The sequence below is a fragment of the Sphaerodactylus townsendi genome, linkage group LG02 (genome assembly GCF_021028975.2).
Source record: "Sphaerodactylus townsendi isolate TG3544 linkage group LG02, MPM_Stown_v2.3, whole genome shotgun sequence".
NCBI classification, from domain to species: Eukaryota; Metazoa; Chordata; class Lepidosauria; order Squamata; family Sphaerodactylidae; genus Sphaerodactylus; species Sphaerodactylus townsendi.
Window position 1 is genome coordinate 38,491,644 of NC_059426.1, and position 27,729 is coordinate 38,519,372.

The following is a 27,729-nucleotide window of genomic DNA, read 5'->3' on the forward strand; positions in this document are numbered from 1 at the left end:
TCCTCACTTTTTAAAAAAGAGTATAAAATGTAGAAATGTCTAAAATGCAGAACCCTTATCACAAATGACTTCAAGCAATGTGAAAATCCTTACAGAAAAAAAAGAAACTTCCAGATGGAAGAAAAACAGACATTCAAAAAGCAGAACAAAATATAGCAATTATTGCCTGCAAAGCAAAAGTCTTCCGTGCAGAGCAGATATAGGAATCCGGATGTGGTCCCATCCTTCACTGGCCAAAACACATCTTTAGCAGCAAAGCCTCACAGAATCCTCAGATTCTGGAATCCTCAGAGTCCCTCTGTACATCAGCATGGAGGTTTTCAACAGCAACGGGTAAATTAATGCGCTCATCAGATTAATGTAATTTCATCATTAAGAAGGGATAAGGAAAAATTGTGCACGGTGCCAAATACTTTATTGGGCAACAGGCTGGTCAAGTAAATTGCAGCCATCTGTCTCAAGCAAATTAGTCAGTTTAGAAGACCTAGGAGAAATGTTCTTCTTGACCTCAAATTTGGACTGTCCAGACCAATCCAGTTTGCCCATTAAGTATCTTTGTGAGTTTCTTTTCTCTGTTCCATCCTGCTATCTGAGACCAGCTATGATTGGTGTGACTCCCATTTACTGAATTCAAATGGCAAAAGAGTGCAGATAGGTTGCCTCTCAGCTCCCCTATTATAGAGCTCTGAAGGGTGATGTACACAATATATGTTGGCCTTGGTTGTTGCTAAACAGTAGCTCTCAAGCCAACATGTGCTCTGGTGTATGAATATGAAGTATTTGCATGCTTACATAGTTAATGGAGGCAGGTAAACAGTGCACACATTTGAACTAGCACACAGAATAAAGACATTTGGGGAAACAAACTGTAAGCCTTTCCTGCACCAATCTCTTCTCCCACTCCCAAGGCCAGATCCTGGCAGATGCCAAGCCTGCCTGTTATTAGGAGACCACAAGGTCCAGCTGCTTGCCCACAATGCTTATAAAATTGGTTGGTTGAACAAATTGGCTTCTGGCTGGGGAACAGGGTGCCATAGATCTATGTGTAGCACTATGTGTAGATCTATGTGTATAACTCTTCCTATCGGCCTAGTAAAAAGGAAGCTGAAAGCAACAATTAAAGAGGGTCAAATCTCTGAAAAAGGCTTGGGGTTACTCAAAATCTACATGCTAGAGCAGTAGTTCTCAACCTTCCAAATGCCGTGACCCTTTAATACAGTTCCTCATGTTGTGGTGACCCCCAACCATAAAATTATTTCCTAAGACCATTGGAAATATGTGTTTTCCAGTGGTCTTAGGTGACCCCTGTGAAAGGGTCGTTCGATCCCCAAAGGGGTCGCGACCCACAGGTTGAGACCCGCTGTGCTAGAGGCTTAGTTAGAGTGTTTACCAGTGGTCAGAAAAGGTAGTACAAACTCTGAGGTCATCAGTTCAGGCTTGCTTTGCTCTAGAATCTGCTGATAAAGTATCCATAAAACTCTCCTCTAACACCCCATTTTAAAGGAATCAACTTTCTTCCTTTCAGTGTTCTTCATTATCCAAGGTTCACATCCATACGTAGTAAAGGGGGATACTAAGCCATGAATGAACTTGATCTTGGTTGCTAGTGACATACTGTCACACTTAAAAATCTTTTCTAGCTCCTTCATGGCTGCCCTTCTGAGTCTCCTGCTTATTTCTTGATTGCAGTCTCTCTTTTAATTAATGATGGAGTCAAGTAGAGGTGGAGCTAGGGAAAACGACGCTCGGGGCACACGTGCGCCCAGTGCCCCTGCTACAGCATCGCCTGCCCCCGCCCTGCCCCGCAATGCCCCCACCCTTGTTATGTCCCTTCTATGACCCAGCCACACCTCCGCCGCTGCTCCACCCAGGGCGTTGTCCCCCACCCCCCCCGCCACTGGAGTCAAGGAACAGAAGAACAATTTCAGTTTCCTCATTGTCAACCTTAAAGTTGAGCTTTGGGGTACCCCCCCCCCCATTTTTTTCAGAAACGTGCCACTAAAAGCATAAAGACCAACAGAAAAAAAAACTTGTTTAAATGAATCAGGAGAAGGAAATTGATGAGGGAAACAGCTGGACCATTAGATGACAATGAAAGGAATCCTAAAGGAGGATAAAAGGATTTCTGAGAAGCTAGACAAATTGTTTCATCTGTCTTCATTGTTGAAATTATGAGACTGGGTAGTCCTGAGCCATCCAGGCTAGGGACCTATATCAAGTTGTCATCAGTTATTTTGGTGTTTATTGTCTGGGGGTGGGGTACAGGAGGTATGTGTAGCAGGGTGGTGTACTACAATATTTCATGGTACATGGTACATACTCTCTAACATAAGGTCGCTGGCACAAGAAAAGATTTTTTTAATGGCTATTATGGGCAAACAGTAATAGCATGAAAATCAGCCCTGACAAAACAGGGCTTGTTAAATTTGGCAAGCATTTTGTGGATAGAAGTACAATTTGTCATAAGGAGGGCAAGAAACAGACCACCAGAAAAAAAAATCCATTGCAAAAGGCATAAAGACTTGACTATGGAACATCCACTCTGTATTTTTTAGCTGACTGGCTGATTTTTAATTATTTGTTCTAAAACTTTTTTTACCATTCACAAGTCATTATGGATAAAGCCAAATTATGGATGAAGCCAAATTAAAAAATGATTGGGGAGGGGAATGGATTCAGTTCTATGAAAAGATGAAAAGTATATAGTTGCAGAGTTCAACGGTTTCTCTCCCAACTGTTTCAACTGTTTCTCCCCTTAGTCTGGCCAGTAGCATTTTGAGGTTTAACCAGAACATTTAACCTGTTTGGGAATGTTAAGCTGGTTACACTCAGCTAATGTAACTCAAGGTGGTCACTTGCTGGGGATTAAAGATTTAGAACAATCACAATTCCTGTGACAAGGCTGATGGACAAAGAGCCATTGTGATTTGAGGACAACAATCTCTATTTATTGCCACTGGGCTGACAGGCTGAAAGCCCGACTCTGCATGCCAGCACAAAAACCTTTGTTGCTTGTAGATTGTTTGCTTATGCAAATAGAAGTGGTGCATTTTATTATGCAATGGAAAGGGCTCTAAAGGACCAGAAAGGTGCTGATTGGGTAGCCTCTTGGAGTGGGAACCGGTGGCACATCCAAGATAAATCCTGACTTTGTCTGTTCTCTCTTGGGCTCTGCAACACGGTGAGCAGAAAGGAATCTTGTTGGCTGTTCAAGAGCAGTTTTTGAAAGAAGCAGTGCGAAATGGTCAATCGGCACTGATTTTGGCAGCAGTTATAGGATTGTTACTGGGACATACATTTCCACAAGCAACCAGTTGGATACTGCAGGAATCATGACAGAAGACGTTGAAGTTAGATCCGGCGTACCAGAGTATAATCGAAACGTGCCCTCTGAAAAACCACAGCTCCAGGTCATTGATATTATCGATCAAATGGCAAATTCTGTTGAGATATTTCCATATGAAAATGCAGAGCTTAATCCTGACTCTCTGCTTGTGGAAACAGATCAAGAAGAAGCTGGTCAGTTTGTACAAAACACAGCTTGTGCTGTTTCAGTTGAAGATAAAGAATACCAAGGTAAAGTGCCAGTCTGTACATTTCGTTTCCCAGTTGGCTTGGGCATAAAACCAGACTTTCAGTGCTTCATAAAATACTTTGAGTGAGGTTTGTTAGTTTGCTGTTTTTTATTTATATCCGTAATGGTATAAACTCATTGAAGGGCTTCAAGGTTACTAATATTTAAAATGCATTCAGTCATCAAACAATATAAATGAAAGAATTGTATTATGAACCTAAGCACAAGCAAGAGAAAGAATACCAAGGTAAAGTGCCAGTCTGAACATTTCATTTCCCAGTTGGCTTGGGCATAAAACCAGACTTTCAGTGCTTCATAAAATACTTTGAGTGAGGTTTGTTAGTTTGCTGTTTTTTATTTATATCCCTAATAGTATAAACTCATTGAAGGGCTTCAAGGTTACTAATATTTAAAATATATTCAGTCATCAAAAAAATATAAATGAAAGAATTGTATTATGAACCTAAGCACAATCTATGCAGGCTTTAGGAACCTCTAAAGTCCTGTTTTATGGTCTGCAGTTTGAAACTGATTGAAACTGATTGAAATGGAAGACTTCTCAGTGCTTCACTTTGGTTGGACTTTGATTTTAATTGAACTTGTTTTATGTTGTTTTTGGTGTTTCAAAACCCACCACTGTCTTCAAACCACATACTTGGAAGACTGTCTATTGATTGCAGCAAAATTTATTCCCACTATCTGTGGCTCACGATCCTAATCTTACCTATAAAATAGTTCTAGGTAGAGCAATTTAAATTATGGTATGTGGTCAAATAGATTAGTAATTGCAACTGTAATAGGGAAGAAGCAAGTAAGAGGGAAAGGAGGATAAACAGAAGTACATTTTTCAGGGAACAAAAGTTTTGGGGGAAAGAATCTGCAAAAGGTGAACACTATTGATTCTTTTTAAAAAATTAAAATGTAACAAACAGAATTCATCCAAATCTAAAAAGTCTGAATTCCAACCGATGTGAGTGAGCTGATTAAACACCTACTTACATCCATTCTACTGGAAATGATAAATAGCTCTCCATTTTGTAGTTTCAGGATGAGATGAAACCAAACTTTTGAACCAGCACTGATTGTGTAGTCTGTATGGATACCCTCTGGTCCAATTTGTTCATTTGCTGAGGAGAGAATATGCGGTCTTGTGCATCCACATAAGGATATATATGCAACTGTGAGAAATATTGAAAGCTGAAATGCAGAGAAATTGAGTCTCATTTGAGTCTCTCAGTATAAAAATGTTCTGTTTGTGATTTTGTTGCACAAGCAACAATTTTTTCTCAGTGAATTCTCAATGCTCATTTATTTTCTCAATGGATTCTCAATGCTCATTTATTTTCCACATTTGCTAGACAAGCCTCTTTAGGAATAGTCAGTTTAAGAACTTGACTGGAATGTAGTTTGAAGCCACATGACATAAACTTTGCTGAAGGTCTGGTCATGCCTGGTTGGGAGACTTTCAATTTATACTATCTTGACTTCCATGAAGAAAACTTGCATATAAATATTATTGTTAAGTAGCAGGATTTCAAAACACTGGATTTTGATGACCTGTAGAAAGATATCAATTTGAATACAGAACTGGAGGTGTGCAGACCAGAAGTTCCCAACCTGTTTCAACATGTGAGAGCACCTTTGGAATTCTAACATCAGTTGGAGGGAACAACTACAAAATGGCTGCCACAAGTGATAGGCCAATCACAAAATGACTGCCATGGAAGGCTGAGCCAACAACAAGATGTCAGGCAATAAGATTAGGCATATCTCTAATACTAACTCATCAAAGGCCCCTTCCGCACACGCAAAATAATGCGTTTTCAAACCACTTTCACAACTGTTTGCAACTGGATTTTGCTATTCCGCACAGCTTCAAAGAGCACTGAAAGCAGTTTGAAAGCACATTATTCTGCATGTGCGGAAGGAGCCAAAGTTTCAGACAGAAACTCCATTTAATAAGATGCTTTTTAAAATGAATGTAAATGAATGAAAATATTTTCTTGAATATACATAGTGACATCCTTGTGCCATGGGGGGAGCTGCTGCCAAGGAAGTCGGCACAGCCAAGCAGATCTTTTTCGGCCAATCACAAGCTCTGCTGAGCAAAAGCCCTGTGGGCTCTGGCTATTTTCAAAAAAACATTCAGTGGGGCCCAGGAAAGGTATTTGTGGCACTGTTGCACCCATGGGCATCAAGTTGGAAAAAACTGGTGTAGTGTTTTCCCCTGCCCACAGAAGTCAAGCAACTTCACATGCCTAGTGCCTAGTGGTCTGTGTCAGTGATATACCAAAGTACAAGGCTACAGCTGGTTATAGATCCCAAAGCTGGGATTGTTGTCCCATCATTTTTCTCTACCCTCCCTCCCTCCCTTCTATTGATCCAGTTAACCAATATTATGCTTCATCTTCCCTCCCATATTTCTAAATGTATAAGCAAAAACATCCTTTCCACTTAAAGTGACGTTCCAAAAATTGCTGAAAATAGACTATGTTATATTTTTACAATTTAAACATTATTAACATCAGTGAAACATAGAGAAGTTAAGTTATTTCTTCTACAGCGCTAAGTTATTTCTTCTACAGCGCGGCATAGACAACAATACACCAATAGTAAAGGACTGAATTAAAAAAAAACCCATAAATATACAACACTGGAAATAAATGTTGAGTGAAAGGAAATTTACTGGCATTTAATAATTTCCAGGAGAAAGTGTAAGTTCTTTCTGAATAGACACTACAGACAGCACAAGTGCCACTACTAGTAAGAGAATTGCAGTATATTTATTTTACAACTATTTTGTAACTCAGGAAAGTTGTAATGGAAGGTAGCAAAGGGATGGGAGAATCATGAACACATTTATCAGTAATTACCTTTGTTTCTCGTACAATGAAAATGTCAACAGTTTAGAGAAAACCATCTTATGCTTTTTCCCACCAACATTGTTATCTACAGTCACAGTGCATTGTACAAGCACACATACAGCCGAAATAATCTTTACAGCCTCCCTACTCAAACTCCGCCCCACAAGAACTATCTCTCTAAACAACAGATAGCTTTTTAGTACATATTGAATTTAGCCTGATTAATAGATAACATACCACAGGCAAAACTTGGAGCATTTGTTGCAGCTTTAAAGCATCAATTAAACCAGAGAGAGATGCTGAGCAGGACAGTTTGACACCCATCTATAGGACGGAGCATCTTCCACCTTTGGTTGAATAAACCCTGCATGCAACATGGTTCTTGTAAATTTCTATAGAACCAGCACATATACCTACATACGGCACATTGCATGACCATTTGCTACACCTGACAGCAGTGATCCACATCTGTTTCACATTAACTAGTCCAGGGGTATCCAACTCTGGCACTTCAGATGTTCATGGACTACAGTTCCCATCATCCCCTGCTAGCATGGTCAATGGTATGAGCACTACATTCAGGAATTAAGCAGGGTAGGGCATTAGTGTCAATTACCCGGACTGAGGTACAAAAAGGGCCTTGATAATATAATAATCTCATATTTATTTATTTATTTATTTGTTTATTTGTTTGTTTGTTTATTTATTAATTATCTTTATTACATGTTTAGATTTAGATTCTATTAGGTTTTTATTAGGTTTTCTACTGTCCAGCCAATGTGCAACTTTCCCCCCACATTTTCTTTTCATTTTGGAGTAAATGGGCAGGTTTTCAAATTAGTAAATATGTAGATATCACTTCACTGGGAGGCTTATTAAGGGCAGGAGGCTAGGCAAAGCATATTCCGACTGCTTCTTAATGGTTCTGGGGCTGCAACCTCATGCAGTGAAACACATCCAGTCAGTGAATATTGCTGATGAAGAGAACAATGAACTGGAGGTGTTTGTTTATTTTAATTGTTCATAAGGAGGCTTCTCTGCTTAGCAAACTGTAAAGTATTTGAAAGTAGTTAGAAATCTTTTCAGACTGATTCACACCTTTTTGGCCAGCAATGGCTGAGGGGGACAAAAACAGCTAGATTTTTGTCCCCTCAGGTTTAGATTTTCAACTGTTCCAAAGTCACTGTTCTTCTTGAAGGAGAATCCCCACATTTTCTGAATGCGGGGAAAATCTGACTTTCCCCCCCTTTGCAGGGAAAGCAAAGTAGAATCTGTTGCACCAAGCTTTCTTTGGGTTTCCCTCCTCCCTCCCTGCCTACCCTGCACTCAACAAAGAATCATTCCTTCCTTTTGTCCTCCCACTCTTCTCCTGGTCTACTCCCTCTCGTCTTTCCCCTGTAACCTACATTCTGCTGCATTGACAGATCTAGGGGGTGGGAGGGAACTTTTGACCAGTCGCCTGGGTCATGTGGGGGTGCAGTTTTGCCCCCTGTGTCTCCCCCTTCTCTGCTGCACACCTGCTTCTCCAGACCCTGGAGTGGCTGCTATGTGTGACACACCTGTGTCTGTGCTCCCCTCCCACTGCCCTGCCTTGTCTCCTAGGTGCTCTAGGTTCTGAATGTCTCCATGCCCAGCTTTCCAACTTGTGTCCTGAGGTGGGTGGCCAGGTCTCCTGAGGACCTGCCTGGCCTGGCTCTTTCCCTTTCCACCCACAGGGGAGGAGGCTTAAGGGAGCCCCGCCTTCGCCATTCAAGAGTCCTGGTTGCCTCCCTCCTCATGCTTTGTAGCTGTGGAGGGGCTGCTGCAACTGGGCAGAAGGAAGGTCAACATGGAGTGCCACTTCCAGGGCACTGTCAATACAGTCGGTGGCGCCTTCCTCCTCAAGCAGTGGTGCACAGCAGATGAGTTTTCGGACTGAGGGAGCAGCGGGCGCTAAGAAGGGGAGATGGTTGCTTGGCAGGTGTGCTAGCCAGCAGAACAGGCACCACGGCACCAAGGTCCTGGGGACACTTCTGTGTCAGGAACTGAAGGGAAGTGAGCCTGTTTTTCCTGGGTCCATGCCACCCAAGTCTAGTACATTCTGATCTCCTCTGAGATCAGAGTTACAATTTTTCTAAGCATTATTATTGGAAAAAGGAGGGGCAGGTTTTGTTCTTGCTTCCTGAGCATGTTCAGAGATCCATTAAGAGGTTGGGTGGGGGCACAGTTTGAGAGTTTGCCGTGGGTGTCATTTTCTATAGATACTTCCCTAATTTGCTGGAATACTGGTTTGGGGAGTTCGGCATAGATTTTGAGCTGAAAGCTCCTGTTGCAGCCTGTCAGAGCAGGCTTTGAATATCCAGCTCACAGTCCTTACTGAGATCAGGAAGGAAGGGGGCAACTTATGTTGATCTTGCAAAGGGCAGGATGCTCCTATGATAGTGTGTAGTGACAAAATCTACTGAGGTTGGGAAGGGTATGTAAAAATGGAGAAGTAGCTTTAGACTGAGAAGTGATGTTATGGCAAAGGTTGCCAAATTTGTTGAAGTGGGACACACTTCTGTACTTTATGACATTTTCAGATCTCTCTTGCAATGTAACCCCGTGCTATTTTCATCCTCTCCCACGTGATATGCAGGAACCTCACACTGGGTAACAGCGAACAAGTTTATATTTTAATGTCAATATTTAGCATTTATAAATATGTAACATTACTGAACAGCAGGCTGTATTTTCATGGCCATTTTGCCCATGATGCAGAGGCAAGCCCCACAGTTGTTACTGAGTTTTCCAGAGCCTCCTCTCTTAGTACTCCGTGCTTCTGATCTCCTCCTTCTTGACCTCACAACACACCACTGAGGAAGCTGTAGACCAGGGGTCTGCAACCTGCAGCTCTCCAGATGTTCATGGGCTACAATTCCCATCAGCCAACTGGCCATGGTGGCAGGAACATCTGGAGAGCCGCAGGTTGCAGACCCCTGCTGTAGACTGTTTTGAGGTCCTGACCTACAATTTGAGAACTACTGCGTTAAGAGAGTTCAAAAAATGTCCGAAGGGATTCAACCTTCATTATTTGGAATTTTTCTGCAGACCAACCTGGCTTTCCAAAAACATTGACAGCTGCATTTGCCCGCTTGGCAAGCAACGCCATTCAGGACAGAGGTTCCTCCTACCTGCATCTGAAAGAGCTGTGTGTGAGACCTCCTAGTTGGTATTGGGAGGATACAGCAGCTCTGTTTGTATAATACTGGAGGTGCTCAAGTTGATGACTATAAAGGGTGTGGCCAGTTGTCTGAGGAAACAGCCATTATCAACTCAGACTGTTTGTCTGTTTCCTCTTTTTCTGGTAGATCTCTGAGCGTGAGTGAGGAGCATTGTCTCTTGAAACGAGGCTTGATGCAAGAGGCAGAGATAGTATTTTTCGGGTCCCTGTGTGCTTTGCAGCTGCTGGCGTGTTGGCAAGGCAGACATCTAGGCTTGATTTAAGTTCGGATTTAATGTGGTTAATTTAAATATGTTTGTGAAACCAGGGTTCAGCTGTCAGACTTTTTCAAAAAAATGCTGACTTCATTTTCTGCTCATAGTTGCATAAGATGGTGCTGCCAAAGAACAATCTAGGATGTCTGCATTAATACAGCATAAGAAACTGTGGTTAATAATGTTACTCTAGATCAGGGGTAGGGAACCAATTGGCCATGCTGACAGAGGCTGATGGGAATTGTAGTTCCTGAACATCTGGAGAGCCGCAGGTTCCCTACCCCTGCTCTAGATCCTGGTCTGGTGGCCCCGAACTAATAGCATTAGTGGAATGGCCTGCATCCAGACAGATAGGCATGCTAGAAACATAGAAACCATAGAGTTGGAAGGGACTCCAGGGTAATCTAGTCCAACTCCTGGCACAGAAAATTCTCAGTTACGTCCCCCCTTCCAGAGTGACCCCTGTCCACCAGTGCCCCTTGTCACTAGCCACTGCTAGTTTATGTTGCATTTAGTATTGACTATCCCGATTTTGTGTGTCAAGGCCTGGCAAATCTTTCATTACATTCAGACCCATCAAAAGTAATTGTTGCTCAGTGGCACAGAGGGATCAAAGTAATGCTAAGTAACAAAGGTCCCTTCCGCACATGCAGAATATTGCGCTTTCAATCCATTTTCAATGTGCTTTGAAGCTGTGCGGAATAGCAAAATCCACTTGCAAACAGTTGTGAAAGTGGATTGAAAACGCATTATTCTGTGTGTGCGGAAGGGGCCTCAGGAATAATATTTAGCTGTTGTGCAAATACAGGTATGCACTGCATATCCTTCCACATTCCCCAGTTGAAGAGAGGGACACATTTGTAGCACCCCAGTTCTTACACCAAGGATAACTGCCCAACTTCACCTTCAGTGCCTCAGTACCATCCACTGCTGATGGTTCTATTCAGCCTGCTTTATTGTACATTCTTTTATACTTGTAATCTGTGCACAATCTGATCTAAAGCCAAAAGGATATGTGCTTTTAGGTGAAAGATAACTTTGAAAAATAATATCGTATAAAAAGTGTCCAAAATGCACCTCAGCAGCTGCAGCATATGAAATAGCAGATGACATTCTGCATAGGACCTTAGTCTTCATAAACGTCCATTTACCAACATGTGCACCAGAGACATCTACTGACTAAGATATTGAATTTCTAAAGACCTGAGGAGAAAGTTAAATGCTGAGTAATAACAGTGCTAGTAACTCATACTAACTCCACAAGATAGTACAAGAGCAGTGACTTATTAGAGAATGACTCCAGAAAAAAAGGACCCAACTTCGGTAATCAGGGCAGAAGTCCACAGCCTTAAGGAAACAAGAAAAGAAACTTGTTTTCAATCCAGTATTACTGGTAGTGACTGTGACTTGATGTTAATGTTTACTAGTTCACTTTTGACAACAACAACAAAAGAAGAACACATAGCTGTCTTTATACCTTATATTCATATAATACAGCTAATTTATTTGTGCATTTACTGTCTTTGCTGTGGATGCCTGGATTTATCCAGAGGCCCTTGTCATAAGCTCTCAGCCAGTATCTTGTTTTATGTGAATGATAAATGTCCCAACTAAAACACATGGACAAAGTTTTACTGTTCTATTGGAATAGTAATAGTAGTGTTAATATAGTGTTTTTGAACCTCATCTATGTTACCTCAGTAATCCTGTCATTCACCCTGTGAGGAAGGTGCTATCCCAGAGGTGGGATTCAGCAGGTTCTCACAGGTTCCCGAGAGTAGGAGCCATTACTCATTTGTGTGTGCCGCAGAGGGGGGTTACCACTGGTGATTTTGCCACCTGGATTTTATTCCTGCACCCCCTCCTCTCAGCAGTAGCGCATAGAACTTGAAGCAGTCTAGCAGGAGGTGCACCGGCATGCGCCTGCATGCATTCGTTTCCCGCCCAAGGACTGGCACAGCGGCTGCGTCCTTGCCACAGCCCCGCCCAGGAATGCCCTGCCCCCAGAATGCCCGGCCACGCCCCTGTTGTGCCCCACCCAGCCCCATTGGTGCTACGCCACAGTTTGAATCCCACCACCATGGGAACCTGTTACTAAAAATTTTGGATCCCACCACTGTGCTATCCCCATATTGCATATGGTAGTGGGACATTGGTAGTAGCTTTGCTAAGCCATATAGTGCCCTGAGGTAAAATTGGGATCACAGACATATTAGTTTACAGTTCAGTCTCCTAACCATTGTACTGTTTGTTACAGGTGTCTGTGAGGAGAATTATCCTCTAAGTGCCAAAGTACATGAAGGAACTGAACAAGAGGAAAGGATCACAGAACAGCCTTGGGAGGAAAAGGCCTACAACACCAAGGAGGCCAAGGAGGACCAAGAAGAAGCACAGCCACATGAACACATGGAGCAAACTGAAACGGAAACATACTTAGAAGTCAGTGGGAATGCATCAGGAGAAGATGCCAATCAAACAGAAGAGGAGTCTCAGGAAAATAACGGGGAGTCTCAGGAAAATAACGGGGAGTCTCATAAACAATGGCAGGAAACCAACAGCAAAGATTTTTTCCCCATCAATCCCAAGAGTAACTCTGTGATAGAGAAACCAAATGAGCAGCCAGGCTTAATGAAAAAAAGCGATATCTCCCGGCACAGTTATTCTCGATACAATACGATATCTTATCGGAAGATCCGCAAAGGAAACACAAAACAGAGAATTGATGAATTTGAGTCCATGATGCATTCATGAACTGATGCAGAGGATCTGATCAGCACGATGAGACTTCCCTTCTTCCACAGGGACAATTCTCTCCCTTGGAACACCAACTTTCCTTTTTGAGTCTGATCCCACTAAAATGAGTCATGACTAACTCTCATTCGAACCAATGGTACAAATTAGTTGCGGCTGAATAGTCCCATTGCTTTTAGTGGGATATAGTAATGGTGAATTTTAGCTGCATTGTGTCCAGTATGTTTAATTTAAGTATATACTTCAAAAATGTAACCTCTGGTGTTTCAATATGAAATAGCAAATTCCTGCTGTAGGTAAAAGAACACTAGCCTGATTTAACCTAGCCTGATTTTGAAGGTAGGGAAATCTCCTTCTCTCTCTCTCTTTCTTTTGTATTGCAATTGAGACAACAGACAGTCTTAGACTAACTAGTGATCATATTAATGCATATAAAATAATCAAGACACTTGGGCATTATGGTGATTTCCTGATAACAGATTAAACTAGAGGATACTATTATCATAATAAAAGTGATAACACTTTTCAGTTGCTGTGTTCTATCTTTTAATGAGTTTGGGTATCATTAAATATATATGCCAGTTTTCAACCTCTAGCAGTTTCCCCCCATATATTACCATTTTGTTTTGATAAAGTAATTGCATAGGTTTACACTAAACACTAAATTGGGATAAGTGACTAAGAGCGTACTCCCATGCACACTTATTTGCAAGTAAGCCCCACTAAATACAGTGGGATTTACTACTGAGTAAACATGCAAAAGATTGGGCTGTTACCTAGTTTGACCAACAGCTAAATCAGTACATTCAAGTGTCTAAAAAAATAATCTTGTATTTGTTGTATCCAGTCCATGAAGTTGGGTCGAAGAATAGCTTTCCACTTATGGGAGGATTTCTTCTACTTGTTGAAATAGGAACTTTCTGCTTAAGCAATTTGATAATCTCAGTGAGAAAGACAGACCATAAATGAAATTAAAAAAATAAATATATTTTCCATCACAGTATGGTTCAATCGCACGTGTGAAGTTGTATCCCAGGCTGGCCTTTTGCTGGGAAGATTCCTAGAGAGGCACGGTGCACCAGAAGGAAGCCAAGTCAAGTGGCCTGCATGGTGCTGGTGATGCTACAAGCTCTGCTGTAGTCAAACAAGCCACGGGGATGGTGGCCATGTGTGTATATTTGCCCAAAACCACATGGTCTGCTTGCTTTGGGGATAGGCATGGGCATGGGAAGAGGATTTAAAAAAAATTGTTACTGCTGTCAAGTCACAGTTGACTTGTGGCAAACTCACAGGGTTTTCAATGCAAGAGACATTCAGAGGTGGTTTGCTATTGCCTGCCTCCATTTCACAACTCCAGAGGCATATGGCCTATAGAGACATGGGGTCAGCCATGTCCCCAGGTGCACATCTTTTGGTCACGTGGGTGTGCGTGTGCAAAATCTCCCCCTACAGAGTGAAGGCTTCCATGGGCTTCCACAGGCCTCGCCGAGGGGCACCAGGCATTCAGGGAGGCAGCCAGCCACCGCTGATGGAGTTTGTGCAGAGGGGGCTTCTGCGGACCTGCCTGATGCCCCTCGGTCACCTCCCTGCCTACCTGGTCTTTGGCCTCTTCCTGTTGTAGGGCTGGGCTGAGGAGTGCCAGCTTTTCCTCCAGGACCTCCAATCTACCCTATAGTGGAACCCAAGAGAGGGGAACCAAGGGGGAAACTGAAGTAGAGGCCTCATGGTTGGAAAGGAAGCTGTGGAAGCCTGATCTTCCCCAATGGGCAGTCCTCAAATGGCCAGGTGGTGGCAGCGGTGTACCCAGAGAGAAAGCTACCCTGTTTCCCCTAATATACTGACATTCCGCGAAACATAAGACAGTGGTGGAGGTTTTGCTCAGCGAAAGCAACAGTGCGTGACCCCCCAGCACAAGACATATTTATCTTTGGGAGCAAAAATTAATACAAGACACTGTCTTATATTCGGGGAAACACGGTAGCACTCCCCAGGAGAAGTTGGCAACCCCTGGGAGAGTGCAGAGAGTGGAACAGGGCCTGCCAGGCAAAGTATGTGGTTGACGCCAAAGACCAGGCAGGATGAGGGAGAAGCCTGATGGGGCCACCGCATGCCCCTGCCCCTCCAGTCTGCTCTTTCAGCCGGTGGTCTCTGCTGGCTCAAGGAGAAGCCTGGCATTGTCAGTGCCCCACACCGACAGTCCTGCCCCTCCAGGCTGCTCTTTCAGCCGTCGGAGCCTCTGCCGACTGAAGGAGAATCCTAGTAGCGCTGCCACCACGCGCCCCTTGGCCTGGCCCTGCCAGGCTGCCCAGGACCACCACTGCTGGAGCAGCCACTGGCTAAGGAAAGTGGGCCATGGGGGGGGGGCACCTGAAGCAGGTGTTGCCCCTGGGAACTGTTTTCCCCTGGTACACCTCTGCACAACCCTGGTATTCCTTGGAGGCCTCCCATCCAATTACTAGTCAGGGTTAAGGCTGAGAGTGTGTGATTGGCCCAAGGTCACCCAGCTAGCTTCTATGGCACAAGTAGGGATTCAAACCATGTCCAACAGCTTAAACCTGTGGTGGCAAACCTTTGGCACTCCAGATGTTATGGACTACAATTCTCATCAGCCCCTGCCAGCATAACCAATTGGCCATGCTGGCAGGGGCTGATGGGAATTGTAGTCCATAACATCTGGAGTGCCAAAGGTTCGCCACCACTGGCTTAAACGCTACACCACACTGGCTCTCTGGCAGCAGGTATAGGTTCTCTAAAGCCCAGAAGGCTCAGCAAAGCCCTTTTAGTCTCCCAGTCCATCCTGGATCTATTACACTATTTACAAAAGAAAAGCATTGGTTTGATGCTGGAAGCGCTGCTGGAATTTGAAGTCAGATCTCTACTAGCGTGCACTGTATTATTCCTAAAGGGTTCTTTGATCATGAGTTGTACATTTTTGGCAGGGTCAAATATTGGTTTGAATTTTTTTTTTTGCCCATCATACAAGGCAATTCTTTATTGTCTAAAGAGAAAGAAAAGACACTTCTTTATTGTACAAATGAAACATTGCCCTCATTGTACCATTTGCAAGTTGTTTATTTGACCTCCGGCTTGTATAAGCCCAAAAGGAACTCTCTTTTGAGTTATAGTATGATGTTATTACAGCCGTTGTCTCACAGAAGTTGTAAACAAATCCTGGACCCACAAAGGAGATTTCCTGTTGAAAACTATTTTATTCCGAGTCAAATCAGCCTATAGCTGCTGCTACTGTGGAGGGCTACATATTTCAGAATAAATGAAATCATAGCTCATGAAATATGCCTAATAATGGAAGATTGTTTCCCAGTGAGGCAGGTCAAGCAAAGTCACAGAACCCTTAAACAAGTTTGTTATTGGTATCCTGATGCAGCAGAATATCTGGGTTTGAAAGAATTTTGCTTGAATTATTCAGATGAAGAGTTTTTGTTGTTTCTGCTTCCTAATAAGGAGCAAAGGCAACAGCTTGGAATGGCAGAAATTAATATATATTATATATTATAATTATTTATTACAGTCAAAGACCAGAACAAAAATGTAACAGTAATTAAAATGTTCACATTTTAAAAGTTGCATGAATATTAAAATAGCAAATATAATTAATTGAATTAATACAGAGGGACAAAAGACCTATAAAGCCTGGAAACCCTATCTAAGGCTCATGATCTAACAGTAGAAGGGAAATATACGATCCCTTGGATCTACCAGGGCTTTTAGGGAGTAAGGAAATATCTAAGAATGACATAAAAGGGAAATATAGTAAATCATGCCCAACTGTTTCAACTTCTCCACTTGCATAAGTATATACACATTCCTAGTATGGTACACAATATATATTTGGTCTTCGACCGAAACATGTATAGTATAATTTAAGGTAAAGCAACTTAGAACCATCTTTCGATACTTTTCAATACAGCAGCAGTGGCATAGGAGGTTAAGAGCTCGTGTATCTAATCTGGAGGAACCGGGTTTGATTCTCCACTCTGCAGCCTGAGCTGTGGAGGCTTATCTGGGGAATTCAGATTAGCCTGTATACTCCCACACACGCCAGCTGGGTGACCTTGGGCTAGTCACAGCTTCTCGGAGCTCTCTCAGCCCCTCCCCACCGCTTGGTGTTTGTTGTGTAGGGGGGAAGGGCAAGGAGATTGTAAGCCCCTTTGAGTCTCCTGCAGGAGAGAAAGGGGGGATATAAATCCAAACTCCTCCTCCTCCTCCTCCTCTTCTTCTTCTTCTTCTTCTTCTTCTTCTTCTTCTTCTTCTTCTTCTTCTTCTTCTTCTTCTTCTTCTTCTTCTTCTTCTTCTTAACTAGATATGTTAACAATGCAAGCCTCGTCAGCTGCATTTTAGCTCAGCATCTCCACCAAACAACATCTGATGCCCAGCATTTCTGTCCAAGAAAGGCCCCAGCTGGCTAACCAGTTGATGCTGTTAAGGACACCTGTGGTCACAATGCTATGGGCTAACCTAGCAGTAGGCTTGGGGCCAAAAGCACCTGCAGACTACGAACCCATTCCTTCAAGGGGAGTGCAACCCCATCCAGAACACATTAAATCTTTGGTCAGACTTTTCACCTGCCAGTAGCACTTTCATCTGGTTGGGATTAAGCTTTTGTTTATTTGCCCACACCCACTTCAAAACCTCCTCGAGAAACTGGTTTCTACATCCACCCTGGGATCAGCTGGAAATATGGAACACTGGTGTCATCTGCATATTGGTGACAACTCAGCTCACATCCTCAGATGACCTTACCTAGAAGTTTCATGTAGCTGTTAAAGAGCATAGGGGACAAGATGGAACCTTGTGGGACCCCAATAGGTCAAAAATATCGAAAGATTCTGAGAGACCCAGGAGAATCAACAAAACGCACTCCCTCTGTCCATCTCTGAGCAAAATTCATCCACCAGGGCAACTAAGGCTTGGTCTGAAAACAGATTGGAAGAGATCTAAAAATTTGCCTCATCCAGGAAAGCTTGTAGGCAGGAAACACCACATAAAAATGGTAAGCAAGGAAGTGGTAGTGAAAGTTCTCACCCCACATAAAATCCCTCTGTTGCCCTGAAAATGTTTGTGAAACCACATTCCAGACAACAGGTCCACACTGCAACTGATATACATACATTACACAAGCGTATGAAAAAAGCCCAGTTTCCACTGACAAGATGTTTTAGGTTGAATGCAGAGAGAAAATTGCAGTAGCAGTGCTACAGTGAAGCAAGAGCTGAGCATTTGCCGATGTAAAATGAACCTGTGAAGGAAATACCTTCAAAAACACCTTCAAAAGTGTTCAAAAGCACATAAAAGCTCATAACAGGGTTCAATGAGAGTGGAGACAATTATAGCAAAAATGATTTAATTCTGATTTGAGTCACAATTTTCATTTCCATAACTAGCTCCTTTGTTTTAAATACCAATTTTGCATTTTACATTACCGCAACTTACAGATCTGAATACTGTGCGGTAAGATGCCTATAGCTCTCCCCATCACAATATATAATAGTTATTGGCTCACATTTGAAAATATATGTCATTTAAAAATAAAATAAGGAACTAAGACACCTCCTTTCAGTTCGTATCGAGTCACTGATTAATCTCTGAGCTATTTACATTGCATAGTAATGTATTTAAAATGCACAGGCTGGAAAGTGTACTCACGGACTCATCAATGGTATGCTCATTCAGATTTTCCCTAAAAGCACAGGGTATTAAAAGAAAATGCACACATTTTACCTTTGAACACAAAATATATGCAGGGTCACTTGCTAATTTACACTAGGATCAATTTATTTAACAGAGAGGACCGTAGATAGGATAATAACAAAAGCTGTGGGGAGTCAGTAACACACCTGCCTGGTGTTTTTCCTGTAATAAAAAAATTCCACTGAAGTCTCTTTAAATAGTGATGTTGTGGAAATCTTGCAGAAGATGCAGTCAGAAATCAACAGGACAGCCTACCACCAACGCTACTGCTAAGTCCCGTCATACAGCTAGAACGAAGTAAAATTTGCTGTTTGAAATCAATGGAAAATGTTTTGGAAAATGAGTCAAAACAGAAATGAAATGCCTGCCTGAGCTGGTCACTGAAAGCAGCATATGGTTGAAATGAGTCAACAAAGCAAATCAAGGGACCAAATGAAGCAATGATTTTAAAAAGAACAAGGGTTTTTTTGCACATCCCTGTATAACACTTTTTATCTGCAAAGTATGAACTCTTCAGACATCCAGACAAGTGCAGTGGGCTACTTTTGTTGGAACAGGTTCTGCATATATAAGCTAACTGAAATTAATTTATATCTCATTAATTTCAATGGTACTTAAGCCTGGATCAGGTCTTAGGAGGTTAGGGTTGCCTTTTGGTGCACTTCTGACAACTGCACACATGAAGCTGCCTGGTACTGAGTCAGAGCATGGAGCTATCCAGGTCAGTATTGCCTGCTCTGACTGGCAGCAGTTCTCCAGGGTCTCAGGTCAAAGACTATCATATCACCTACGACTCAATCCTTTAGAGATGCCAGGGATTGAACCTGGGGCTTTCTGCATGCAAATCATGTACTGAGTCAAATAAAAGCAACTTGAGTGCATCCAGAGGTCTGGGTAAACAGGTACTGGGAAATGAACATGACCTAGGGTAACATAGGTCGATTCCGCATTTGGGTTATCAACCTAAGTTCGAGCTGCGTTCGACGTAAGTGCTCCGCACAACCACTGGGATCGACGTGGTTTTGTACCAGCTTCGCACCGTGTAACGGTCAAATTTCCGACTCCAGTTGGGAACTACTACTTTTTCAGGGAACCACGCTAGAACTCAGCTCGATTCCAGTAAAGTGCAGAATCTCTGGTGCCAGGAGTCCCCCATTCAGCCAATCACAGCTGAGTGTTTCGGGAATGCGTATAGCTGGCCAATCAAAAAATGCTACCTTGGTCCCTCCATTCCTGTGGCTCTTTTTTTAAATAACGTGTGTGGGGATAGACGGAACATGGCCGTAGAACAGTAGCCAATTGGAACGGAGTGGCGAAGAGGCACAGGATGATTCCGCCCTCCGAGCTGGGATCAAGCTGGTTGCAGTGGGGAACAACAATGGTTTCGACCTGGGTTAGTACCCTTCTCAGGGAACTGGGTCGAACCTATTTTACTCCTGTGCGGAATTGCCCATAAACAACATGAACTCAGTTCTCTTGCCATGACTGGTCAGGGATGCCAAAACATTTGCAAAGCTAAGGAGGGAAGGAAATGTGAAGGTACCAGCAAGAAGGAGGGGTTCAGGTCTTAGTGGCCTCCTCTCCTCTCCCTTCTGGCAGCACCTTGCTTTTTCAGCATTCTGGTTGCTAGGTTAGCTTTAAACTTGTTGGTGGCTGCCACAGTCCTTGTACCCATTTCTGGTGTTTGCATATACCCCTTCCAAACAGGACAACCATTTAATTTTGCTATCTATTTTTAAAAATTACTTATACACAGTGGTGGGATTCAGCAGGTTCACACTTCGGCAGAACCGGTTGTTAAAAGGGTGCTTGAGAACGACCAGTTGTTAAATTATTTGAATCCCACCACTGGAACTGGTTTTCAAATTATTTGAATCCCACCACTGCTTCCACAGTTCCCTGCACACAGCTGCAAGGTGGCTGATAGCATACCTCTGTTTAGAAGATTTGCCAAAGGAGATCAGGTTCCCTGTGGCCTAGTAAGTGGTGTGACTTTTCATTCTAAGTCACTTCCAGCTTGCATCTGTGAAGTGGAGGAAGATAGGCCTGGAAATGGCAATCAAATGTTGTGAACGGGACTATCAGGACACAGAAACTCTTGCAAGTGTTCACTTAAAAAAAACAACCAACCAACCTCGGGCTCCACAGCAAAATATTATTGTGATCCCCCAGCCTGATCTATAAAGCAAAGAAGGCCCCATTTCTGCACCCCCCCCAAAAAACAATCCAAGAAGGGGGGTGATTGTTGTGATCTCTCTGTGCTGTTCAACATTGCAATGTTTGTCATCCCAGAGGGGACACAGATGTGCTTTGTAAGCATATGCGATACCAACACAGAAGACAAATCTGTTTTGACAAATGAAGAATGAGGCTGTAAGTGGCATGATGGGCGACGCAACATGACTGTGACATATGGCTGCTCTGTGCCGGCTAAATGACAAACGATGGGCATGTCAGCGCGCAGAATGCAATGACATGCATGCTGTTGATAAAACATGATTGCGCAGACAACATCTGTGCAATTTTTCTGATAGTGACTGCAGGGCAGCTACGCTAGAGGGTGGAGGCAAAGGGAGGGGAATCGGGGAGACAGCTGGGAATGAAGCCGACTGTGAAGTCTGTTAGGCAAATCAATATTTTGGCAGGCTCATCTTGTCAAACGTTGTTAGTGTGGACATGTGGTGTGACAGCCACGTTATACAGAGGTCCTCTTGGTCCTCAAATGGGATTGGAAGAGGCTGTAAACATTCTGGATGATGGAAAGCTTGACTATTATCTGGCTTGCATGGCGATGTACATTCGGCTCTGAGAAAGAGGATAATAATCCCCAAGTCTCTTGTCCTGGAGTGGCTCCTCTGTGGCTATAGCCACAAGCAGGTGATTTCTTCAGAATAGCCTGGTAGCTGATAAAGGTGAACATGATTTGGCTTTATGGGGGAGGGGGAGAGATCTGAATGATGCATGAGGTGCTGCCCAGCATAGCATTCTGATCTCCCAGTAGCCACTGCTTCCGAATTCCTCTGGGGTTCGAGAAATGGTGGCAGCAGTGGCGTAGTGGTTAAGAGCAGGTGTACTCTCATCTGAAGGAACCGGGTTTGATTCCCCGCTTTGCCACCTGAGCTGTGGAGGCTTATCTGGGGAATTCAGATTAGCCTGTACACTCCAACACACACCAGCTGGGTGACCTTGGGCTAGTCACAGTTCTTCTGAGCTCTCTCATCCCCACCTACCTCACAGGGTATTTGTTGTGAGGGAGGAAGGGAAAGGAGTTTTTAAGCCCCTTTAAGTCTCCTTGCAGGAGAGAAAGGGGGGTATAAAACCAACTCTTCTTCTTCTATTTGGCTCAGCCCAGCGCAGAATTCAGTTGCAGTTCTCCCTGCCATGTGGACTTAAGAATCCGTGGCAGAGAAAGCTGAAAATTTTCAAGTTCAGGTTTTTAAAACCCTGCCAAATTGGTTTAAAAAATTGAATAAAGCCAATGGGTATCAGTTTTATTCAGCTTTACTGAAAAATTCCAGGTTTTAAAAACTTGAACCTGAAATTTACCGATTAAAATGGGGAGGGCTCGCCCTTAGTGAGGACAGCTTTGAGTTTACAAGGTTGAGGATGCTAACTATGGAATGGACCCTGCAAAATGACCAGACGCATTTAATGTACACTGCCTTCTCGACCAACAAATAAGTGTTGTGTCAACCACTCCACAGAATTAATCAGTGGCACTTCAGAATGCAGGTAGGAAAAAGAATGAGACCTCATTTAAAAAACAAACCAACAAAAGTTTTCACAAACAGAATTACGCTGTCAAGGAGAATGTATCGGTCTAGTCTTCTCACAGCAATGTTTGGGCTGAATGTGCTGGGAGCAATGATTCCCAAGTCTGGTTAAGGAAAAGGAGAAGAATATATCAGTAATCAGGGCAGAGGAAGCCAGATTCAAACGAGGTTTCCAGGCTCGGCTGTCTGCAATGAAATTGTCAAACAGTAGCTTTAAGAGAAGTAGCTTTAAGAGCTTTTTATGATTTACTTTTTTCTGCATCCTGCAAGAGACAGATATGCTGCTAAGGAATGAACCGTCTCCAATTTTGAAAGAGCACATGCTAAAATTTGACCCTCCAAGCTGCAGTCTGAGCTAATAAAACCTAGCAGCAGATGTCCCAGATGGGCAGTGGACAGTCTGCCGATGTCTCACACTCTGGAGTGGCTCCACATTGCAGAATTTTGCAGTAAGCCTTTATATTTTTTCTAGGGTAAAGGGTGTGATCTACACTTGTGTGCCGCACAGAGGTGGCATTAAAACTTACGTGGGGAGTGACTAACCCTCTGGGGAGGCAGCTGTCTATAACCATACAGTTATGAGTATTAGTGCTCTTAAGCACATCCCTCTGTTGCCAAGCAACTGCAGAAACATGCCCACGCTTGGTTCAGTGGCCTAAAAGCTACCATTGGCTTTCCACTGTATAGCAAGTTCTATGGTGGGCTTTAGGAAGCGTGTGATTCTTTACTGCAGAAAGCAGTTCAGCCCAGTGAAATGGTTATTGTTTCTGAACTCTTAGGTTATTATCGAGACCCCCAAGTTACCCACACTGAAAGCCTGAACAGGATTCTGTTATAGCCACTGGTATGATCATTACAGAAGTTCTACCGTTCAGGTATTGCTAGTTTCTTAGGGCACTTTCACATATGCTGAATAGTGCACTTTCAATCCACTTCCAATGCACTTTTACCTGGATTTTCACTGAGTGAAATGGCAACATCCACTTTCAAATGATCATTAAAGTGCATTGGAAGTGTATTATTCAGCATGGGTGAAAGTGCCTGAAATGTAGAAACTTGAGCTTGGGAATGGAATTATGAGATCGCCTGCATTCCTGTCCCATGTTCTGCAATGAATACATTCATTCCAGGGCCAGCATCAGCGTACCCTGAGGCTGGGCAGCTGCGCAGGGCTTTTGATGGGCCCACTGCTGATGGCTTCCCCTCCACCTGCACACTTCCTTTCCACTTGCACACAAGCCATTCCTTTGTAAGCCACTCTTGTTCCCAAAGTTCACTCTTGTTTCCATCATTTTAATGCTGTTTTCAATCATTCTATTTAATGTTGTTTTCAATCAATTTTAATGTTGTTTCCCACGTTTTAATAAATAAATAAATTAATATTGTTGGGGAAGGCCACGTGGGTGGTGCACAGTGGTAACACTCCTGGTGGCCGTGGCTGCAGCACTTCCAGCTACACCCACTGTAGGGTGCAGGCCACAGGAGGCTTGAGCATGGGGAAAGGGCAGAGATGCAGGGGAGGAGGTAGCTGAGTCTAGTAACGAGACTTGGTGAATAAGACGCAGCTGACAGAATGTGCTCCCAGCCCACATGTCAACCTGCTTTGGCACAGCAAAACAAGGACCTTAAACTGCCTTGAAAATACCAACTCCACTCCATGTAGGAACATGCGACTGAACTATTACAAGACTAAAGAATCTTGTAGGAGTTTGTGAAAGCTTCCTAGGACATATGCGGTGGGGTGAACCACTTTTTAGGAGACATAGGGGGATTGAGGGGGCTAGGAGGAGGTAGAAAGGGAGGCACAGGAGGGGGGCTGGTGATGGGCAACAGAGGAGTCTGCCAATCCCCAACCTGAAATTATCCCTGATTCATTCATTATAATACACCACTTTCCCCACCTAAATTCAGAAAAGCAGGATAAACTTGTTCTTCTAATTTCAGAGTTGTGTTCAATAGAGATAGTACTTTTGACTTTTCCAATCCAGATGTTTTGCCTTCCAATTTTCCTTGCACTTCTCTTTGATTCTTGGAAGAGTCTGTGATTTTCTTGCCAGTTGTTTTCAAAGTTTCTGTCCCCCCCACCCCACCATGGTTTGGTCAAGCTCCTCCATGACTTTGAAGTAGGTGCTCCCCTGGCTGCCATGGCCAATCCGGTTTGACCTATGCTCAGGCAACATACTTGGGCCAATGTTTTCAGATATTTTCAGATATGTAAGTATACTAGGGTGCTAATAAAGTTTTGAAAATAAGAGAAACCTTAAAAGGTTGAAAGCTCCTAAATGTTTCCTTTTTTAAAAAGAAAAGAAAAAAGAAGATGTGACAAGTTCTGTCCGCTGTATACTCTAAAAGGAATGCTGGCATCGATCTAGGAAGAAATGACTACAGAAAAATTTGTTTCCGCCAAGTAAACCTCAAGACAACAAGTCTCGTTTGCATTAGGTCACGTTAAACCAGCTCTTTCTTCTGACCTTTCCATTTGCTTCTTCGAAAGGGGTGGGGTTCAGTTGTGGCTAAGAACTGAGCTAGCCGTTTACTTTCCATCAGAAGTTTCACAGCTGTCATTATTGAATTCACTGGCTCCCATGTCTGATTTCCTCATTTTTCTTTTCAGTCAGCATAATAATTTCTGAACTGCCACTTCTGATAAGGATTGGAGGCAGAACAACTGTTTACCCTTAGGGTTTTCCGAGACTGATCCGCTTCTAAGCATGTGGCCCGTGGAAGGTGTTCTAGAACAATGTGATCCATCTAGAAAGAGAGAAAGTGAGACGGTAAATGTTTTGTCAAGGACAGAGCTGGTAAATTTCATTCACTTGGTACCAAAGGAAAATATTGGTAGATTATGGTCTCAGGCTCAAGTTGTTAGATTCAAATTTTAGTAACAGGTTTCCTCGCCAGCCCCCCCTCAGCAAAGGGGGCAAAGGTGTACCTAGGCAAATCTGAGCCCTGGGCAAAACCTGAGTTGGATGCCCCCCCCCCATGGGCAGCCACCCCACCACGATCCCCCCAATTTTTTTTGCACCAGGTCATTTCTAAATCATCATCACATTGCCCCAACTCACAAATCTGAACACAGCAATGGTGAAATACACAGGTTCTTTGATAGAGACTGGTGAGATAAAAGGTACGAAAGGCTGAGAATCAATGAATTGCAGTACCTGAAAGGGATTAACCCAGTTCAGGAAGTTACATTATTAGTCGCAATTGCTATATGGAACCTTCACGTTCAAAGGCAGTATGCCTCTCGGGGAGGTGAGGGCGTGGAGATGGAAAAGTGGACCCAATTAGTAACCCCCTCTCGGCACACACAAATAATTAGTAACCCACTCTCGGGAACTGGGGAGAACCTGCTGGATCCCACCTCTGTGTGTATTGATGGAAACAGAATCTTGGACAGTATCCCAAATTTCTACCTGGCCAGAACTTTATTATACCTTCTGTGCTGAATACCTTTTTAATTCTTTGAAAATACAAACAGCAAAACTCTCACTTTCTAGGTGGTAATTATCATGCAAAAGAAATAATCTCAGGTGGCATCTGAAACAGGCGATAACTTATGGCAGTAAAGCTTTGCTTTCATGTTGTATTATTTCTCAGACGTATAAGAACACTTACATTGATGAAAAGTGGGTTGGTTAATTTGCTAATTAAGTTCAAGTACCAGGAGGAGAAAATGGGTGAAAAGTTGGAATGAGCAACATGTATTCTGGTTTGTTTTACATTTGGGTGCAATATCCTTGCCTGATTTTCTAAACTAACAAAATGCAAAATGTTAACTAACAACTGATTTAGGGATTAATTTACACTGGGGATTTAGGAATGATGGAACACAAGAATCCAAGGGTTATATAACTAGGGACTTGTCTACTTGACAGACCAACAGCCCCACCCAAGGGGCCAACCCCCCCCCCCCCCGGAGGCTTCCTGGTGGTGCAGGAAGGCAGGAAAGGTGAAAGTCTCCACATTGCCAAGAAGCCTCCACTGTCCATAATAGATTTATGTCACCTTTTTGGCTTAATGCCTCCGACCCACCTTCGCTACGCTGCTGGTGACAGGGGTACTGGGACACTGGTGCCAGCATCTGGTGCCATCTGTCCCAGCACTGGGGAGGGCCATAGCAGCTGCATGCTAGCAAAATCCCCCTTCCACTGGGATAAGTGTCCCATGAAAGGCAAATCAGCTGGCACGGTCATGCACCGCTCCCTTGGCCCCTCCCTTAGGCTCCAACTGTACCAATATGAACTTGTAGCTCGCTTCAGGTCTCCTCAGAGTCTCCTACTGGAATCTTCTAAGATCCATTCACCTGGTTACCTCCAGGACAACTTTCTTTACAGAAAGACCTTTCAGTCTCTGAAGCAGCTTACCAAAAGTGAGGAGAACCTCTGCTTTAGCCCAGTACCACAGGGCACTGTAAGGCTGTCCTTTTCGGGTTTTGGAACCTAGGCCAATTAAGGCTGGAATTGGAGGATAAGAATTAAGACATGGCCCATGATTTACAAGGCAGCTGTGTTCTGTAATTTCACTGCAGAGTTGCAATTGGCTTCCAAAATTTTCACCCAATAAGCTTCAATGATTACACCATCAAAGCTGAGGGTCACAGAACCTATTTTTGAACCTGGGAAACTCATAACTTACTTTGTCATTGACTATTATGATTCATATATGTGAAGCTATGGGTCAAACTAATGCCCTAATCGGGAAGGGGGGAAGGGAATCCATGTGGAGGGGGCATAGGCCTACACTGGTGTATTTGCCCTTGATGGGGCACTTACCCCAGCGGAGGGCCAAACATACCAGTGGGTGGACGCCACTGCCTTCCAGAATGCCAGTGCTGTATCAGCACTGCTACACTGCTGCTGGCGCCACCAGCTTCCACACTGGGTTTGTGGCCAGTTATGTCATGGCCCAAGGCATAGACTTTCACCATCCGTCCAGGTGATAAAAAAAAATTATTCTGCCTTCTCGTGCTGCTGTAAAGCCCTCTGGAAGCAGCAGGATATCACACATTTGGACTCATCGTTTTAAAATGATTTTAAAAAGCAACAGGGGCCTGATCCTGATCAGGCCTGTGGCAAGAGGCTCATTCCCCTTCATCACGCACCTTTCCAAGTACCAAAACAGGTGTGCCTTTCTCCATGGGTCTTTTGACATTTCATTGATTGATTTATTACATTACATTGATGCCTCACCTTTTTCTGGAAGACTTACGTGCAGAGTGGGAGGGAAAGAGCTCCGTGCTGCAGCATTTTAAATGTTGTGTTGGCAAATTTGTGGTGATCAATTTGACCCTCTGTTATTACATAGTGAATGTTTTTGAATAACCATAGATTCTTCAGCACCCACATTATAATTGTTCTCCCGGTACTGATTTAAGGTCCTGTTGGCGGTGGTGTTTCAAAGCATCCAGTTATTTATTCCTTTTAAGTACCAACTTAATATTTGCATCTGTTCAGTGGATTCAGATGATGACTGAGGTAGGGATTGGTTCTTCAAAAGCCATGAAAGGGTAATGAGTTGATGGTCTCCCACAGCTTGGGAAACTTATGAAATCCTGACTGAGTCAAGATGTGGGGAGCTGTGGTCTCACTTTGCGCTTGTG

The 27,729-nt window shown here is 43.4% G+C and overlaps 2 protein-coding genes across 2 annotated transcripts in view; one reads left to right on the forward strand and one right to left on the reverse strand.

Moving 5' to 3' along the window:
- Positions 1 to 3,040: 3,040 nt before the first annotated feature.
- ERMN (ermin) lies at positions 3,041 to 13,648 on the forward strand. Its single transcript, XM_048487015.1, has 2 exons — positions 3,041 to 3,576; positions 12,152 to 13,648. Exons 1-2 carry the CDS (start codon positions 3,333 to 3,335, stop codon positions 12,643 to 12,645), a joined length of 738 nt encoding a protein of 245 aa, XP_048342972.1. The 5' UTR covers positions 3,041 to 3,332; the 3' UTR covers positions 12,646 to 13,648.
- Positions 13,649 to 21,580: 7,932 nt separating this feature from the next.
- Positions 21,581 to 27,729, reverse strand: part of GALNT5 (polypeptide N-acetylgalactosaminyltransferase 5) — a 40,740-nt gene continuing 34,591 nt past the window's right edge. Inside the window, exon 10 of the mRNA XM_048486503.1 lies at positions 21,581 to 24,878. Coding sequence (XP_048342460.1) covers positions 24,738 to 24,878 — 141 coding nt within the window. The 3' untranslated portion in view covers positions 21,581 to 24,737. The remainder of the gene's footprint in view (positions 24,879 to 27,729) is intronic.